This window comes from Nomascus leucogenys, chromosome 2, assembly GCF_006542625.1.
Source record: "Nomascus leucogenys isolate Asia chromosome 2, Asia_NLE_v1, whole genome shotgun sequence".
In the NCBI taxonomy this organism is placed as follows: domain Eukaryota; kingdom Metazoa; phylum Chordata; class Mammalia; order Primates; family Hylobatidae; genus Nomascus; species Nomascus leucogenys.
Window position 1 is genome coordinate 4,604,624 of NC_044382.1, and position 19,678 is coordinate 4,624,301.

The 19,678-nt window shown below is 44.2% G+C and overlaps 1 protein-coding gene across 1 annotated transcript in view; it reads right to left on the reverse strand.

Annotated features, from left to right (window-relative positions):
• Positions 1-18,929, reverse strand: part of NSG2 (neuronal vesicle trafficking associated 2) — a 63,062-nt gene extending 44,133 nt beyond the window's left edge. Inside the window, exons 1-3 of the mRNA XM_003273249.2 lie at positions 18,690-18,929; positions 17,658-17,808; positions 601-684 (exon numbers count right to left, since the gene is read on the reverse strand). Coding sequence (XP_003273297.1) covers positions 601-684; positions 17,658-17,786 — 213 coding nt within the window. The 5' untranslated portion in view covers positions 17,787-17,808; positions 18,690-18,929. The remainder of the gene's footprint in view (positions 1-600; positions 685-17,657; positions 17,809-18,689) is intronic.
• Positions 18,930-19,678: the final 749 nt, after the last annotated feature.

Here is a 19,678-nt window from a genome sequence, read left to right on the forward strand (position 1 = left end):
TACCCGCTTCCCCACCCACCTCAGCTCCTAAGTGACTTCCTCGGGGCATTCCCCGGGGTTCCTCTTTCACCCTCACAGAGAATGCTTTGTGGCTCCTTGATGCAATTCATCAGAGCTAGCAACATATTCCCCAGTGCTCCTCGCGGCCCCTCCACCAAGAAATAGGAAGCCAACCATTAGGGTTTCACCACCAAGAAGCCAGCTTTTCTTCCCCACTGCCTTTGTTTTTCTCATGTTTGTTGCAATGAAGGACTAAAATGTGAGTCACCTACTGCATTTCCATCACATTTCCTGGAGATTGTGATGAAAAAGCAGGAAGAAGGGAACAGGAGAATGGAGAAGGAATAGACGAGGCATTTATCAATTATGAGATTTATCAGAACATTCCAGAGTACAAGAGAATATGATAGACCTCAGAGGCAGAGTTCTTGTTATTAGATTAAACTCAGTGGCCAGACTGTATGGCTTCAAGAAATCCTCCAGAAATAGCCTGCGTCATTTCCCCACCCACAGCAGTACTTGCTCCAAGCACGAGATGTGCTGAGCTGGCTGGAGCCAACCTCTCCTTTACTCTTTCTATTACACCATCAAGAAACTGACCGTAAATTCAGCGATTTTCGGCACCCGGAACTTCCCTTTGTTCTTCTGTTCCGGCTGATACTCCGTTCTTGTCTTCACAATCACCTGAAAGATTCAACCAGTGTGTTAGCATGCATGGAGACTTGAAACATTTTCCTTCCTTTTATTTTAGTAACCAGAATTTATTACACATGACATAAAGATCAAAAAAATAAAGAACCCCCCTTCGAACACACATAAGAGAAAATTCAAATTACCCATAATATTTCCCCATTCCAACAGAGACAACCCTAGGTAACAATTTTGATTACCCTTTTTAGATATTTATATAGACTTATATATGTACATATTGTTATATATTTACTATTTGTGAAAACATATATTTTATGAGATGAATTCATACTTTATAGTTTATAACCTGCTTTTATCACACAACGCTATATTTTTCTCCAATTTTCCAATGTAAACAAATATATGATTTTATTTTGCCTTTTGGCATAGTATAACATTTCACTGCATGTGTGTACTGCAACTGATCTAATTAAACTTTAATTGGTATACGTTTAGGTTGCCTCCACAGTTTTGGTTATATAAACAAGTTATGGGATTGTTTGTAACTCAAAGGATAAATGGAGGGGATGGAGGGGATAAATACCCCATTCTCCATGATGTACTTCACATTGTGCCTGTATCAAAATATCTCCTGCAGCCCGAAAATATATATACCTACTATGTACCCACAAAAATTAAATAAATAAATAAATATGTAAATAAATAAAATAAAATAAAATAAAATAGAAAGTTATGATGAAGATTCTGTTTCTAAGCCTTTGCACACACACTTAATTCCAATTTGATTTGGGGACTTGTGAGAAGAAAAATATAAAGTTCTGTTGAATCTGTTGTATCGTCTTATTTTTCTAAAGTCTGAATATTTTTGCAGAGGTGGTTAACATCCTATCAAGATATAATGTCAACCTGACAAGACATTTATGTAACTCCATCCCACTGTGCAGGCAAAGTGAAAGAAAAAGAAACCTGACAGATAATCAATAACTATTGCCAAGTGCTGCAGTGCCATGAGGAACACAGAAGCTGTCTAAGCCTCAGGGTCTCATCTGTAAAATAGAGACAAATAATTCTAATCATATCCCTATTTCGTAAGGTTGCTTTGAGAGTTAAGTGAGATGATAATGAGCAATATTTTTGAACCATTTATTATGTGCCAGAACTAGATCAAGCACTTCATATGCCTTACCTACCTATCACTACTATTTCCATTCTCCTAACAAAGAAACTCAAGCTCAGAGATGCTAAGTCACTTGTCCAGGGTCACACAGCTAAAATGAAGTAATCTTCTAACCATGATCACTCCTACTTCCCATTATGGCTCAAATTAACAGAATTTTCACTGAAAATGCCCACCAACTTTCCCTGGAGACAACAGTCAAGCATATTAACTAGAGCAAGAATTCTTCTATGAAGAATATCCTTTAACATCTGTGAGGCATGCCATGGACTCAATGCAGCTCAAAAAGGAAGGGATAGGGACGGCACTACCATACATGGAACATCTACCAGGTGGTACCTAAACCCAGCTAATCTATGGCTGGACTTATGGGGGTTAAGGAGGCCCTGGACCCCAGCCCATCAGCACCCCACCCTCTCTTACCTCTAGAACCCATTTCTGGATGGAAATTCTGCCGTTGTATCCCGCCCTCTTTGCAGTCTGTTCCTCCAAACAACAAAAAGAGAGCCCCTGGCTTCCTTAAACAGGGAAGCGACACACCCAAACATGGATGAGAGCTTACAGGGGGTGGGGCAGAAGGATGCTCTGTTATTTTTATTTTCTTCCTACCCCCTAGGTCAAAGAATAGGAAAACAGAAGCTCTTGTACCACAGATAAGAAAAATAATTTTCATACTTTGTGCATTTACTACATAGAAGGCATTGAGCATTTGACATGCCTTACCTCACTTAATTCTACACTATAAAGCAGATACCAATATTGTCAATATTGTAGGGGAGTGTACAAGTGTGGGCTGAGTTCAAATCCTGGCTCCAGCACTTACTAGCTAGTGACCTTGAGTGAGTTGATGAAGCCCTTCTGTGTCTTGATTTTCTTATCTATAAAATGGGGAAATCACCATGACCACCTCATTGGATTGTTGGGAGGCATAAATGAGTTGATGCAAGTTAGACATTCAGAACATTAATCCAACAACATCTGGGTGCTATCACATTTTCTTCCATAGATATCTGAGGCAGCTGTAGAGTGGAGCCTTGCACCTGTCAGGCTTCAGGGTCACCCTACCTAGACTATCAAGAGCAACACAAGGACTTCTCAGGAACATGGGCATTCAAGAATGCCCTCAACTTCCCTGCCTAAAAAAAAAAAGTTTGGGAGCCGGGTGCAGTGGCTCCCGCCTGTAATCCCAGCACTTTGGGAGGCCGAGGCTGGTGGATTATGGGGTCAAGAGATTAAGACCACCCTGGCCAACATGGTGAAACCCCATCTCTACTAAAAATTTAAAAAATTAGCTAGGCATGGTGGCACGTGCCTGTAATCTCAGCTACTCAGGAGGCTGAGGCAGGAGAATCGCTTGAACCCAGGAAATAGAGGTTGCAGTGAGCCGAGATTGTGCCACTGCACTCCAGCCTGGTGACAGAGTGACACTCCGTCTCAAAAAAAGAAAAAAAAGAGTTTTGGAAGATGAATAGAAGTTTCCTGGGTGGACAAAACAAGGGAAGACAGTCTCTGCAAAGTGAACCACAGAGCCAAAGAAACAAAAGTGTGAAATAGCATGTGATCTACAAGGACTCACTTTGCTGGCATGTGAACTGCAATGCAAATGCGAGAGTCGGAAGCCAATGTAAACAAAAGAGCAAATGGTAAAGCTCCTAGGCTAGTTCACAGCATTCTGGGATGGACCAAATGAAAGAACATACATGCAGATGCTTTGTGAACTGAAAGGATATTCTACAAATTCCAGTTATTAGAAATATTTTAGACATCACTAGATCAACTGTCAGATTATGAAGTGGTACAGAAAATTTAGATGTCTGATTATTTCTCTTAATCCATGACTTTAGAAATATTCACAAACTTGGATTTACAATTTTAATTTTATCTCCCCATGCATGTGTGTGTATATATATGTGTGTTTGTGTGTGTAATATATACATATAACATATCTATTAATATATATAATACATGTATTTATTGGTCAGTATGAGCCACAAGCCTTGGGGTAATAATTGCTTTTCATAGTAGGCAGCATTCTAATTTGGCTCCAAAGATTCCTGCCCCATGGTGTTCATGTGCTGTATAATTTCCTCCCTTTAGAATGTGGGCTGGACCTGTGGTTATGATGGGCTAGTCCCTCCCATGATTACATTGTGCTATGTAAAACTCCAGGGTAACAGACTGGAAAGAGATTCTCCACTGACTTTGAAGAATTAAACTGACATGCTGAAAGACAGCCATGCAGCCAGTACCTGAGGGCAACCCTCAACCAAGAGCCAACAAGAAAACCAGGACCTCAGTCCTCCAACCACAAGGAACTGAAAGCTGTCGACAGCCTCAATGAGCTTGAAAGAAGATCCCAAGTGTCAGTGGGAAGGCAGCCTGGCCAACACCTTGATTTCAGGCTCATGAGACCCTGTGCAGAGAAGCCAGATAGCCTATGGCTGGACTTCTGACCTTCAAAAACTGTGAAATAATAAGTTTGTGGGTTTTAAGCCACTTAATTTTTGGTAATTTGTCACACAGCAATTGAAAACTAGTCCACCTTCCCACATTGCCAAGTCTATTTCAATCATCTCTTGGCTTAATCCCTCCCTTTCTAGATCCACAGTCCTCCGACTGGTCTTGAAAATCTTCACATCAAATGTTGGATGCAAACTCAGAGACTAGTAAATTTTTTAAAAAAAATATCAAGAAGTACTTGCTTCTTAGTCTTTCTCGCTCCCTCTCTATAAACATCCTTCCCAGAGCTTTTGAAAAAGCTGAAAACCATTTCCATTCTGTGTAAACTTGAAAGACCCCATATTCTAACCAACATGTTGAGGCAGGAGACAGAAATGAAAAATATTACTGTCAGAACAAGACCATGAATAATCATTACAGGCAATATCATTTTTATTCTCATAATAATAAATATTTTGAGGTTGCTTCTCTAGCATCCATCTCCTTCTTCAACCAAAAGCTCTATGATATTCCTTTTGGGAACCCACCCCTGCCTCACTGTGTGGCAGCCATGTGGTTCAGTGGGATTGACCACTTCCTTAGTGACAGTGATGGTCCCTAGTGAAGTCGAGCCAATCAGGGCATACCATCCTATTGATCACACAATTTGATTGACTCGGACATGGGCATGTTACCCAATTTGGACCAATGAGCTATGAGGTAGTATTGACTAGTGTCTTGATGAAAGAAGCCTTATAGGTCTTCATGAGTGATTCTTCCTCTGGATGGTATGGTGGAGACTTTAGTCCTGGAATTGTTGCCACCTTGATGGGAATCAGGAGAAGAACAAAGCCAGCACACAAAGAAGGGCACAGCCAAGAGGAACCCAGAGAAATGGAGCTGGGTCCAGATGACATCCTACCCTGGGATTGCACCTTGCCTGAAGTTAGACCTACTCCTACTCTGGGATCCACAGTTATAGGAGCAAATACCTACTCTTTGAGCCTTAATCCAATTTTGGCTGGGTTTTCTGTTACTTGAAACTAAAAGCTTTCTATCTGATACACATCTTCCAAGAAAACCCAAGAAAATGAACTGAAAATGATTAGAATTTAGTAAGGTAGCCAAATACTAAATAAGTAAACCAAAATCAATAGATTTCTTAGGTGTAAGCAAAAAGTCAGCTCAAAAACATAATGGATCCACCAAAAGATACAAGAACATTCACAGCAGCTTTTTTCCTGATAGCCCCAAACTGGGAACATCTCAAATATACACTAATAGGAGAATGGATAAATTGTGGTTTACTCAGAAAATGGAATGCCTCACCGCTATACTACATATACACTGATGAATTTCATAGACATTACAGTGAACAAAAGAAATTAGACACCAAGAGGTTTTTATATACTGCGTGATGTCATTTACATCAAGTATACATATAACAATTTATATGTATAATATATTTACATAAAAATATACCACTCACCATTTGCAATCATGGGGTTAGAGGGTAGTGAAGTAAGGCAGAGTTGGGGCCATAACCCTCTCTTCAAATCCATGTCCTGCTTTGCTCTGAACCCTTATGAAATGCTACTTAGGCTCTGAGTGACTTTCTAATGAAAACAGTCCCTTTAGCTTCAGGTCCTCACTCCTCAAACCACAAAGTTCAAATACAGGCCAAGAGACAGGCGGGTACCTGACACCATGTGAGTCCTCAGTCATCTGCTCTTTTCTTTAGCTAAGCCACATTTTCTCCAAAAGCAACTCAGGCTGCTACACAATATTTTGTCTTCACCCAAGGAAGTGTTAGCTCTTTGGAACTCCATCTCCATTTCAAAAGGTCTTGGCCTGTTTGCCTGGAACAAATGGACAGTGCTCTGCCTTCATCTTCTTTGACCTCTCAGTCATTTTTGACAAGCTTGTTCTCTCTCTCCTCCTTGAAAGGTTCTCCGCCCTTGGGCCCATGGCAGCCTCTCTCTTGGTTCTGTTGCTGGCTCACCCAGCAGCCCTCCTCAGTCTCCACTCCAGGCTCCTCCTCTTTCTGCTGATCTCTCAGTGTTGGGATTTCTCAAAGTCAGCTCATGACCACTCTTCTTTCCACTACCAGCCCCCTCTGCATGTTCTCACTCCCATCACTTCCAAGTTCATTTTTTGTTTGTTTGTTTTTTACAGAGTCTTGCTCTGCTGCCCAGGCTGGAGTACAGTGGCATGATCTCAGCTCACTGCAACCTCTACCTTTTGGGTTCAAGAAATTCTCCTGTCTCAGCCTCCTGAGTAGCTTGGACTACAGGCACGTGCCACCACACCTGGCTAATCAAGTTCATTGTTTATCCTCATGACTCCCAAATACGTACTTCCACTCAGATATCACTCAACACTCAGATGACCCCACTGGACATTCGCCCTTGACCGTCCTGCCCCAGCCACCTCACTCTCAACATCTTCATGCCATGTAATCCCCAACTTAGAAGATAACAGCAGCATTGTCCAAACCACTGTTTATGTCAAATCAAACACAGAATCTCTCATGATTCCTCCTTTCCCTTTAGTCTCAAAATTCCTTCCATTATTCCACCCATTCCAGCTCCAGCTTCCTCAAAAATTTCCCTTAAATCAACCCACTCATCCAGTTGCACGGCCTCTACCCCAATACAGGACACAGTCATCTCTCTTTGGACCTTTGCCCTGGCCAGCTTCCTTGTTTCCAAATCCAGGGGAAAGATCCCTCTAGATCAAGGGAGAGACAATACCAGTAAACCTTCAGAAGACATCTGGGAGGCCAGCACCTGAGGCAACTACAGAGAAGCAGTTTTAAGTGGCCAGGGAACAGGATGGGTGAGGTGAGTAGATGACAGGGAGGAAGCTAGACAGGCACACGGAGGCTCTGAATGCCAGGCTAGGCACCTTGAAGATTAATGTGAGGGCAGTGAAGAGCTAAGGAATGATTATAAATGAGAAAACAGCCTTGCAGATATGCATTTCAGGCACAAGAGAGGCCTCTGGCCATAGTGAAGGTACACTGCGTGGGGACCAGCAGAAAGCAGGGAAAATACAACCCTACAAAGTCACTACAACCAGCCAGCTAGAGGCCTTTCATAAAGCTTCGTGTTTTGTTCCTGTGGAGCGGAGCCAGAAACATTTCCCTTCCATAAACGATAAAGTCACAGTTCCTTTTTTTTAGTACTCTGAAAGGGAAAGCAATAAGAAATGTTAGCCAATCGTTATTAATTGTACCCTGGAGGAATCAGCTTGCATAGGCAAAGAGCAAGAGAGGAGAAAAATAAATTTGCAAAGAAAGCCTCTCTTCTAGACATTCTTCTTTTTCCCTCAGTTAAAAGAAAATGGAGCAAAACAGAGCCCTGAGCGCCTTGTCTATCAGCAGAAACGAGAGAAGAAAAGTAGAGAGGGGAGGGGCAAAATTCCTCCTACTCTTTTTATTCTTAAAAGTGGGGTTTTATAGATATTTGGAAAAATGAAACTCTAGGTTTTCAAATACGATTGTGGATTTGGGCAAAGCAATAACTTTGTTTTCTTTCCATATTTACACATTGGATCCCCATTGTCCTGTCAGCTGCTAATATGAAGAACATAATTTAATATAATTGGCATTGTGAAAATGGGATAAATTATTCATCCCTAAAGGACCCCTTGTCTGGATATAATTCCCATTTCACTGGCAAGGCCAGATAATACATGGTGGTTCAGACGGTGCAAAGTACAGATCATAAAAATTTAAAATACTACTTCCCAGGATTATCAATAATGAAGAGGTTCCCACATGGAGAGGTCCCAGGATTGGCAGGAACAATAAATAAAAGTGCAGAAGTGCTGACAAGGAGCAAGATTGTATTTTTATGAGCTGGACTTGCACAGTCCAAAAATAGATCTAAGCTATACCCATCATCCCTGGAGCAAAGAGACAGGTTCAGAGCCAGGACAATGAATGGCTGGCACTGGGTCCCCACTGTGAGCCAGGCACAGTGCCGGGTGCCCTGCTGATGTGGACTCATTCAATTCTCATAATTCTCCTGACAGCATTCTCTCCAAGCCTCAGTTCTCTCCTTCAAAATCATTATTATTATTCCCATTTTTCAGATGAGGAAATTTGGCCTCTGAGAGTTCAGTCGCTTGCCTGTGATCAAATGACTGGCCTCGGGTTGAGTTAGATTCAAACTCAAGAATATCATAGTCTTCCCTATTGATCATGGTTTTGGGTTTTTTGTAAAGGTACCCACTACATGACTGGCACTGTGCCAAACTACATCCTATATCTCAGCAAATCTTCTCAATCATTCTATGAGGTAAAGGTAATTATTCCCATTTTACAGATAAGGACCCTGAGTCCCAGAGAGCAGAAATGACTTCATAACTTCACATGGCCACTAGGAGGCAGAGCCCAGACTTGAACCTAAGCTCAGTTCCAAGTGCCACCGAACACTTGAACTCTGATCCTGGGGAACCATGACATAATAGGGAGGCCATAAAAACTGTGGAATGAATCAGTGAACAAATAAATCCCATTTCTAAAGAGAGACGGTGAAGTTGCCCAGATGGGGCCTGCATCCTTAGTTGGGAACTTCCCCCATTTGCACCTCTCGCTCCTCACTCCACACTCCCTCTTTGGATTCGAGTTTTTTCCTGGGCCCTTGAAGGTTGGTATTGGGCCCTGAACACAGGGTAAAATGTCAGTGCTCAAAAGACTTTAGTGGCAGTGTTGTCCAACCTCATCAATTCACAAATAGGGAGACTGAGGCACAGAGCGGGAAAGGGATTTGCCACAGGTCACATAGTAAGACTGAGTTGGAAGCAGGTCTCTAGTACGAATGCCAACTCTCAGTCCGGAGCTCTTTCCATGGAATAAACTTTGTTTTTCTTGCTGGGCCTTGCTTTGCTTTCTCAGAGGCAGTATAAAAGTTGGTCTCAAATGAACTATCTGCCTCAATAAGTCTATAACTCCCCACTTCTTCTTTTTTTTTTTTTTTTTTTTTTGAGACAGAATCTCACTCTGCTGCCCAGGCTGGAGTGCAGTGGCCTGATATCTCCGCTCACTGCAAGCCTGCAAGCTCCACCTCCCGGGTTCACACCATTCTCCTGCCTCAGCCTCCCGAGTAGCTGGGACTATAGGCACCTGCCACCACGCCCGGCTAATTTTTTGTATTTTTTTTAGTAGAGATGGGGTTTCACTGTGTTAGCCAGGATGGTCTCGATCTCCCAACCTTGTGATCTGCCCGCCTCAGCCTCCCAAAGTGCTGGGATTACAGGCGTGAGCCACCATGCCCAGCCAACTCCCCACTTCTATGGCAATGCACAGCACGGGGCAAGATGAGGTACTCTCCACGGGATCCTCTACGGGGGACTTCCAGCTCCTGCTCTGAACAGAAGCAAGCTGCCTAGGCTGGAATCATTACAGTGGAGCCCATAATTCTGCCACCTGGGTCTTCCACAGTCCAGAGGCCCAGGCCATGTCACTGTTCATTTCTCCTTGCCGCCTGGGGTAGCCCTGTGACCTCCGGAAACAGGGAACCTGATTCTGGGACTAAATAGAGAATGTTATGAACAACAACAATAATAATTACACTGTTGCATGAAGCATCTACTATGTACTAGGCACTATGATAAACATTTGTTATGTATTTTCCTCATTTTATCTTTACAACAATCCTTAGAGAAAGATACTAGTGTCATGAGGAAACAGAGGGTCAGAGTGGTTAATAAACTTGCCCAGGGTCACAGTACAAGTAGGTGGAGTTAGGATTTGAATTTAAACTGTGCTATTCTGACACCTCCCTGTACAGACAAAGACACTGGCTTCACAGTGATCTCCCTGTGTGTCAAAGTGAACAAGTTACATCCATTCCCTGAGACCATTCACCATCTGTGAAATGGGGGTGATTTTTTTTTAATAGAAAATCTGAGGCCAGGTGTAGTGGCTCACATCTGTAATCCCAGCACTTTGGGAGGCCAAGGCAGGAGGATCAGTTGAGGCCAGAAGTTTGAGACTAGCCTGGGCAACAAGGCCCCGTCTATTAAATGTCTTTAAAAATCAGCCTGGGTGTGGTAGCATGTGCCTGTAGTCCCAGCTACTTAGGGGACTGAGGCAGGAGGATTGCTTGAGCCCAGGAGTTCACGACTGCGGGGAGCTATGTACAATCACACCACTACACTCCAGCTTCAGGATGACAGAGACCCTGTCTCTAAAAACAGATGAATAAAATGTGATGCATTCTTATGGTAAAAACAAAAAAAGATGAAAAGTATAGAATAAAATTCTTCAAATGGAACACACCTACCCCAATTCCCATTTCCCAAACATTTAACAGTTCTCTGTGTGTCCTTCCAAAACTATCTTATGAATTACAAGAATAAAAAATGCTCACACTATATGTGTTTCCCCACATGGGATCACTCCACACCATTCTCTTTAAAGCTGCTTGGACGAAGCAGCATGTCTGTTATATCTTTCCACGCTGGCGCATGCAGATCAGCCTCATTCTCAAAACCTCTGCTTAGGATTCCGCATGCATGCGCCAGAGCTCAGTTAACCAGGCCCTTCTCAGGAACAGTCCAAGTTGTTCCCAGTTCTTTCCAATATATAGTGGCCTTTGCATACTTGAAATATATACCCATAGGGTAACTTCCTACCAGTGAAAAGCATACCAGTCAAATGCTATCCACAGTTTACATTGTACAGACAATGTCAAAATACCCTCTGAAAAACACTGCATCACATTACATAACCAACAAGAGCGAACTGAGGACAAGTTTGCCCCAGTGTTGTCAACATGAGGAAATATCCTTTATTTGTGTGTGCCAATTTGGTAGGTAAAAAAGTATATTTGGTTTAAAATTGTATTTTTAAATTATAAGGCATTTTTTTATGTTTATTGATCATTACCTATTTGCTGGATCTGCCTAGTCAGAGATGTTGTCCCAATTTGAGATGATTTATAATTCATCTCTTGAGATTCTCTGAAGAACCAGGGGGCTCTAGGGCCTGGAGCCTGCAGGGATGTGCACTTCTGTTGTTCCCTGGGGAAAGCCTACATTTCTCATATCTTGCGTCTTGGAGAGAAAAAGAAACCCCGCGGAAAGCCCAGGGAGAGGCCCAGAAGGCACACAGGCCTCAGTGACAGCCATAGGTCCCCTTTCAGGCCTCCCCTGCAGAGCATCATCAGGCCCCACACCATCCCACACCCACCTGTGAAACCCCATCCTTCTCAGCATGCTCCAATTCTGCAGTCTTCTTCTAAACCTATCATCTTCAAGAGACATATTCTGGATGTCCAGTGAAAGAAAGGAAACTCTATCTGTGCTCTCCCTCAGTATGCCTTGCACTGAGCTGGGCCCATTAGACAACTGTCACACTGTTTCCCTCACTGGCACTCTGAGGTAGATATTATTGCCTGTTTTAGGGCTGAACAAACTCAAAGCCCAGAGATGCTAAGCAATGTGTCTAAAGCTACACAGTAAGTAAATAGCTTAGCTGAGATTTGAACCCAGGTCTCTAGGACTATGAAGTGCATGTGGCTTACTGTGCAAAATTTAAAGCATGCCATACATTAGTCATTAGTTTCTAAATATCTGTGTTCCTCTCCTCCTGCAAGCAGGTAAGTGACCTCCTCCAAGATGCATAAAGACTTAATAATCAATAGAAAGAAAAGAAGCGTTTGCCCAGAGCGCAGCATCAGACTTGCCAATTACGGTTCCCCTGTGGCTCTGCCAAGGTGGGTTGTGCCTGTCTATGGTTTGCTTTCTGCAGACCTGCCACCCTTCCCAGCACACCTGCATGCAGATCTTGGCTGCATTGTTTTCCTTTGGTGCACCCAAGGACAGCCTTCCACCTGTCTGAGCCTGTTTCTGCACCTGTAAAATGGGTATCATGGTAGCAACGTCACAGGGGTTGTGGGGACACCTGGGTTATTGTGGCTACTTAGATGAACCAAAGGCAGCAAAGCACCAAAGGCATGTCCTGAAATTTGATGTCTGCAAACTAATGTTCCAGCTTCTCAGGAGCTTGCTCCCATGGCCTGGAGAAAGCCACCTAGATTTGAGTCTATTTCCTCAGCTACCAAGCAGAGAAATTGAGTCCAGTTTTAAGCTAGGCAAGAGAGGGGATCAGCCAGTAATTTCCACTGCCCACTGCATGCCAGGCCTAAGGCTACCGAGATGACACAGCCTCAGGTCTAGCTGGGGCCTCAGGTCTAGTGGGCAATGGAGCAGAGAAAGCAAATTCTCCTCCCAATCAACCTGGTACCACATCTAAATACCACTAGCCTCCCCACCCCACTGCCACTGCCCCACTACCCTCTCTTCCCTGAATGTAGCAGTGGCCTTCTAACTGGTGTCAGACCTCCCATTCCTTTCTTCTACTCCCATATTGGGGGTGCTTCAGGCAACCCAGTCACCCCTGTTTTGGGGGACACTAATCTGGTGCTGCATGGAGGACTGATTGGACAGAAAGAAGTAGAGGAGATCAGAAGACCAGGCATGAGACTGAGCCTGTCCCTTGTCCCTAGGGTGGCTCACAGCAACGAGGGCAATCTTCCAAAATCAAACTCTGATCCTGTGACTCTCCTGCTTTAAATACCTTTCGAAAAAAACAAACAAACCAGGACCCACATAAACTGGTGCCCACCCCACCTCATCTCTTAAGTCTCTCCCCACCATTTGACATCACCAGCCAATGTGGCCCCCTGATCGTTCCTCCAACCTCCTCAGGGCTCAGTTAGGCCTGCTGCCTGACCATCCTGTCATTATAATTAGGTCCCCTATATGTCTTATCTCTCCTTACAACACCTTGTTCTTTCCTTAATAGCCTTTCTCATAATTTGCATCTATATGCTTTTATGTGTATGATAGATTGTTTGAAGTCTCTCTTTCTCATTGGACTGGAAGCTCCATGAAAGCAGTGGCCAATACTGTCTTTTCATTGCTGTGTATCTATGGCCTAGCACAGTGCCTGGCTCACAAAGGGTACCCTACAAGACTTGCTGGATGGATGGATGGGTGGATGATGAACGGATGGGTAGATGGATGGATGGATTGGTGGATGGATAGATAGATGGACGATGAATGAATGAATAGGTACAACTACGGCTATACTTATCAGTGGTTGAGGAAGGCATTCAGGAGAGGTTTGTCTGAACTGGGTTTAGAAAGATTAATATTGACATCATACAAGCAAAGGAGCCAGAAGGGCATTCTGGGCAGAAGGAATGGCATGTTCATGGAGGTGAAGGTATGGAACATCCTGGGGAGTGTGCGAGACTCTAGGGCAGGGTTTCCCAACCTTGGCGCTGTTGACATTTGGGGCAGGATAATTCTTCCCAGGGGCAGGACTGGGGGACTTGGGTGTCCTGTACATTGTAGGATATTTAGCACCGTTCCTGGCCTCCACCCATAAAATGCCAGTAGAATCCTCCCTCTAGTTGTGACAATGAAAAATGTCTCCAGACATTGCTAACTGCCCCCCAGGGAGACAGAACCGCCCCCGTGGAGCACCGCTGCTGCAGGTAGGTCTGGCACGCTGATATTCGAGGCACAACGTGGGAGTGAAAGGAAGGGAGGCCAGCAGGCCAGATGGTGAAAGAGCTGGAGTGGCAAGGTCAAGATTCAGGGATGGGATGTTGTGGGGTGAGGAGATGCAGAAGGTTTCCATGGGAGAAGGACCAAGGCACAGCCCTGGGGAGGCTTGGAGGCAGTGTGGAGGCTTGGGGACAGTGAGTTGCATGAAAGGGAGAAGAGGCAGGAGGCAACTCAGGAGCCTGGTGCTCCTCCCTGAGGCAGACACCAGTCTCTCCAGCACCAGGCAGGGAGAGAGCACTAGGGCCTCTGGTGTTCTGTCTGGGGGACCAGTCCAGGTCCCTTCCAGGTCCAGGAGCCTGCCAGGGGGAGGGCTTAAGGGGCAGCCACAGATGAGGAAGCCCAGAGTTTAAGGAAGCACTCTCCCAGAATGAGAGATTTCTTACTGAAAGCAGTGCAATGCAGAAAAAAAAGTTGGAACATCAAGTACACTAAGGTTCCAACCCTAGCCCTTCCACTCTTCATCTGTAAAGTTTAGGCGGGCCATTATATTGTCCTGAGCCCCGGTTTCCTCATCAGTGAAATGGGTGCACTGAGATCCGCCTCACAAGGCTGCTGGGAAGATTAACTGAAATAACCTGAATGCCCTGCATAGTCCCCTCCCTAGCCTGGAACAAGTCTTCAGACACGTTCCACAAGAGGACTCCAGCTAGCCTCCAGAAGCTGTTCTCTTGAAATTCAGATTTCATACTACAAAGGATACTTAGAATACTGATTTTCAGTATTACAAGCATACTCCCTATTTTACATTTTCAAAAAGAAAAGCCATGATCTGACATTGGGGTCAAATATCCTTCTTTCTGATAACCATCTTAGCTTCAAATACTCACTATCTGACTGGAGCCTAACCAAAGGGCTGACAGCTGACAGCTGTGTCAGGGCTCACTCTGCCTCCTCTACAAAAGTCCTGTGAGGTGAGTCCCAAAATTAGCGTCCCCATTCTACACACTAGAAGACTGATGCTGAGGCAACTTAAGAAACTACCCTCCAAGTTCTTAGCCAAAGCAGGCTGGTAAGAGTTGGAGTGGGATTTGAACCCACCTAAAGAGGTGGCTTCAGAGTGCTTGCTGGTCATCTGGACACTATTCTAAGCATTTAGAGGACCTTTGGCTTCTTGAGCAAAATTTACTTTTAACACATCTGTTCTCATGTTGGGGAAAAAATGTAATTACTCTTGTAAAGATTCTAAAATCTAAATATTAGCACAGAAAACTGATAATACAATTCCCCACTCAGAGAAGACAGACCTAAGAGAGGGGAATGGAGTGCACTGTGGGTCAGTGGCTGAGCTCAAGCCACAGACCACACCTGGGGACTCCCAGCCTGGCTCACTCTTCATTCCTGCTGAGGTGGAAGGTTCTGGAACAGCACTGCCTGGGCTTTACATCCAGGATGCTTTCCCAGCTATTTGCTGTGGGGAGCTACTTTACCACTCTATGTCTGAGCTTCTGTAAAATTCAGACCAAAGTAGTGACTCCCTCACTGGGGCCTATTAACTCCTGAGAAGAAAGAAAATTGCATGCATGTGTGAGTGATTGTGTGTATGTGTGTGTGTGTGTGTGCACGTGCATGCGCACATATAGCTTAGAATTTAGGAAGCACCTGAAAAATGGTGATGCTATTCTCTTGTAGTTTTTTTTTTTTTTACCAGGCACTTTACATATGATGCCACATCTAACTATGTTCTGACCATTGTGAGGTAGGTGTGATCCTCCCCATATCACAAAACAGGAAACTGAGGCTGCCCTGGTGAAAGACTGTGTGATGACAATCAGAGTGTTAAACTGGGTCCCCTGGATCTTTCAGGATAATTGGCTTCACGCTGCATGCATGCAGGCCCACTATGAGAGATAATGCATCATCCTTCAGGCTTTAGGACAGCTTCTGGTATACCTGGACTGGATACTCAGTGGTTATCAGACCTGCCTCCTCTCTCAAGGAAAGAATAAAGCCCTAGGAGGTGGGTGGGAGAGTAAGGGGAGACAGAGACCATGATAATCTCTAGATGACCTGCAGGCATGTAGAAGGCTAGGGGAGAGATGACCTCACCACAATCCCTTTTCTTTTCACACCTCTTAAAGACATGCAGATCTACAAGGCTATAGCTGTTGGCCTCACAAAGCCCCAAGAGAATATCCCTCCCTTCTCCTACCCAACTGCTACTTATATCTGGGTTCAAGCTCCAACATTTCTACTTACTCCTTCTGTGAGCTTGGATAACTCACCAAATTTTCATCTATAAATATGAATGAGTAATCCCTGACTCCCAGGGTTAATGCACACCTAAAACAATGGTCCTCAACTTGGCTGCATGCAGGAGCCACCTGGGAGATTTCATTCATATTAATACCTGGGTCTCACTCTCAGAGACTCTGATACAATTGTTCTGGGTCATGGCCTAGAAAGCAGGAGTTTCAAAATCTCCCCAGGTGATTCTAATATGCAGTTCAAAACCAAGAAGCTCTGATATACATGCAGCACATACTCTATTAATACTGCCCCTTCTCATCTCTTTAGTGTTAGTTGCCTGTTCAGAATTTATCTTTAAAGCCTTTACCAGTTCCTTAGGATGGCTCTTAAGAATTCTCTCTGTCTGCCACCCCACCCCTGCACGTTCTCCTATTGACAATCTCTGCACTTTCAAAACAAATGATTCAACCCCTGGCCAATCAGCAGCCCCTTTATCTAGCTTTGGCTCCTCTTCTGTTGGCTGGTTGAAGCCAATTGGTTAAGACACACAATGCCCTCCTGCAGATGCCAATGGGAAATCAAATAGATGGAATGATCCATTGTTCGCTCTTCAGCCAGGGAACTCCATCATTGGCCTCCAAGTCTCTCCCTTACCGTGTACAAAAACTCACATAATAAAACCCCAGGTTGTCTCAGGTGGACCTGAAATGATACTATTTCTCCTTTCTGTGTCCATAACCCCCACCCCACCTTTGTGTGAATGCCCACCTCCATTCTTCATGGACTACTCCCATGTCAGGAGATGTGCCATCAGCCAGTCACTCATTTCCAGCCACGCCTCCCCAAAAGACACTCTCCTGCAGTCATGCTGCTCCCCTAAAGCTCTCCATGCTTTGCATATGTGTGCCCTTTGCCTTAAAAATGCCTTCCCTTCCCCACTCCATGGTCTGCCAGGAAGGGTTTTTACTCACCTTTAAAAGCCCAATTCAAATGCTCTCCTCTGCAGTTTGCCTAACCTGTCCTTTCAGTCCCATTCCCAAACCCTCTCCACCCCAACAGAATTTAGTTGTTTCCACCTGTGCACCCTCACAATCTTTGTAATGCTCAGGTGTAACATTTACCAGGATGAATTAGATTAATCTGTCATACTAGAAAAGGATTTTGTAATTTTGTCTTTTTATAACCAACTCCCAGTATAGGGACAGGGCCTTAGCAGGTACAAACTGAATGCTTGTTGGAGTGAATCCAATCCTCTGTCCTCAAATCTATACCTGTCAATTTTTGAAAGACCTTCCCAAAATAATCAAGATGAATTTTCTGTCACCATCTAGAAGCTTATTAGTATTCACCAGCTGTAAGAAAACTTTAACAAGGAAAGATCAATTTGCTTGCCCATTTATGCAGATATGAACAAAAAAATGAATAAACACTTACCATAAATCTGAAATAACACTAGAGATGTCTTGGCTCTGGAAGGAGTAACTACATTTTACAAGAAAGGGAGCACATTTGGCAGATAAGGGAATGAAAGGATTTGGGGGTGGAATTTTTTGCTGCTTTATTTCCTGAGATGGGGGAACCTGGGGGCTGATGAGAGCAAGAGGACCTGCTTTACCTTTTCTGGAGCAGGCAGCTGTAAGTGATTAACCTCCAAAGGAGTGATGAGAGGGACGGTCTGGAAGCCATCCTCAACTGAAGGCGGCTTGGTTCCCTTCTCGCTGGGGTTACTGTTCAGCTTCACCATCCTTACGCCTTTCTTCCCAGACCTAAGGCAAGCAGTGGGATTCTGGTTACAGCAGGAGGTGAGGCAGAAAGAGAGGGCTGACGACAGAGAAAATAGCACTGTCCTCAACAGCTCCACTCAAGTGGCTTTCAATCTAGTGATCAGTCATTGATCTTCCACTAGATTTCCTGACATGATTCCCATTGTACGACAAAACTTCTTTATTCATCAAAATATGCCACCTTCCCATGGGGTTCAACAGCACTCAAATTTAAGGAATTCAAGGAAAATCCTAAACCTACACACAAAAAATATAAGTGTAAAACAAATGCCCAAGACCCTAGAGCTAAAGTGCTCACACAATGCCAGTAAAAAGATTATACTTAGTGCAAAATGAAGTCCTATTATAACACCCCCCTGCCCGCAGTATGATAAATTTCACCACACCACTCTGGTTGCTATTCTATTATGTTGGTTTTCCATCAGCAATACCCTAAAACACAATAAATACATTCAGTGTCTCAATGTGTACCCTGTTACATCATATGTGGATTGTACATGAGGTGCAATTTCCTAAAATAAAAACAAACAAAAAAAGGCTAGCTTGAACCTGATCCTGTTATTCAGCCATGGAATGCCTCCATTTCCTCAATAGCGAAGGGCCATTTTTTTTTTGGTTCCATGGAAAGTTAGCAGCCCCCATATTGCAGGATTGCCAACTAAATAAACAAATCACATTTATTCATCTCCAGATCCCTTAGAAGTCAAATGGTGCTCCCCTCCCACCCCCAGAAGCTCAACACAACTGAATTTCTTCTCTCAATCCTGCTGATGGAACGTTTAGACAAAACAGGGTTGTTGTGGGGGTGAAAGGGGTTGGAAGATATTGGGGAGTGGTTATAGCAAAAACAAATGCCTACTTACTGTGCTGCACTCGTGGGGGGTCAGAGCAGATTCAAGCCAATTTGAAGAGGAGGAGGGCGGCCAGGAGTCCTCCCTCCTCAGCCCGAGCTTGTGGTGCTGAAAGGACAGCGCCTCGCGTGTGTCTGGATCGGAGCTTCTGAGAGCAGGCGTGAGCGAGCAGGGAAGAGCTCCTGGCAGCTGCCTGCCTGCTTGCTCGCTCGCGCCCCCTCCTACCGGGGAACGCGCTCCCACACCATCTGTCATCTGGCACCACCTGCTGTTTCTTATGCATGGCCACAACCACTGCATGGGACAAAATGATTTCAAGAAAGTAGGAGGGATTTTGGCCACATCAAAAAAAAAACTAATATGCACCATATAACAAGTAATCCTTGAGCCTTTGGAAAAACTGGAAAAGCAGGCACATTCATTAGGAGAAGGGATCGCCTCCTAAGACCTTCCAGAACAATATCATAAAACACAGAATGGTTCAAGACCTCTACTGTGCTCTGACCCTCTGGTCAGGACAGAAGGGAAATATACTTATTGTGTATCTTTCATGCAGTGGGCACTTTTCCAGCCTCTTTCAGACTATCTCCCTCATTTGCAAAATGGGGTTTCTAATAGTACACACACGATGGGGTTAGTACAAAGCATGAAATGGGATAGCAGAGGGAATGCATGTAGTACAGAGCAGGGACTATGGCAAGCACTGTATTCACATTAGCTACTACACTCAACATTGCACTGTGATCACACAGGTCAGCCAAGGTAACCAGAGCTGGAATTTGAACCCTGATCGGTGGCCACCAAAATTTGTATCCATCCCAGGACATTACATGGCTTCCAAGTTGGTGCCTGGAATCAGAGAGGGCAAAGTCCTAGTGTCTGCTCTACCAAATTCTGACTGTATGGATTTTGGACACTTTGCATTCATTCTTTAAACCTCCATTTCCTTATCTCTGGTGTAAGAATAATAATATCTCTCTTGCAGAGTGATTGTAAATATG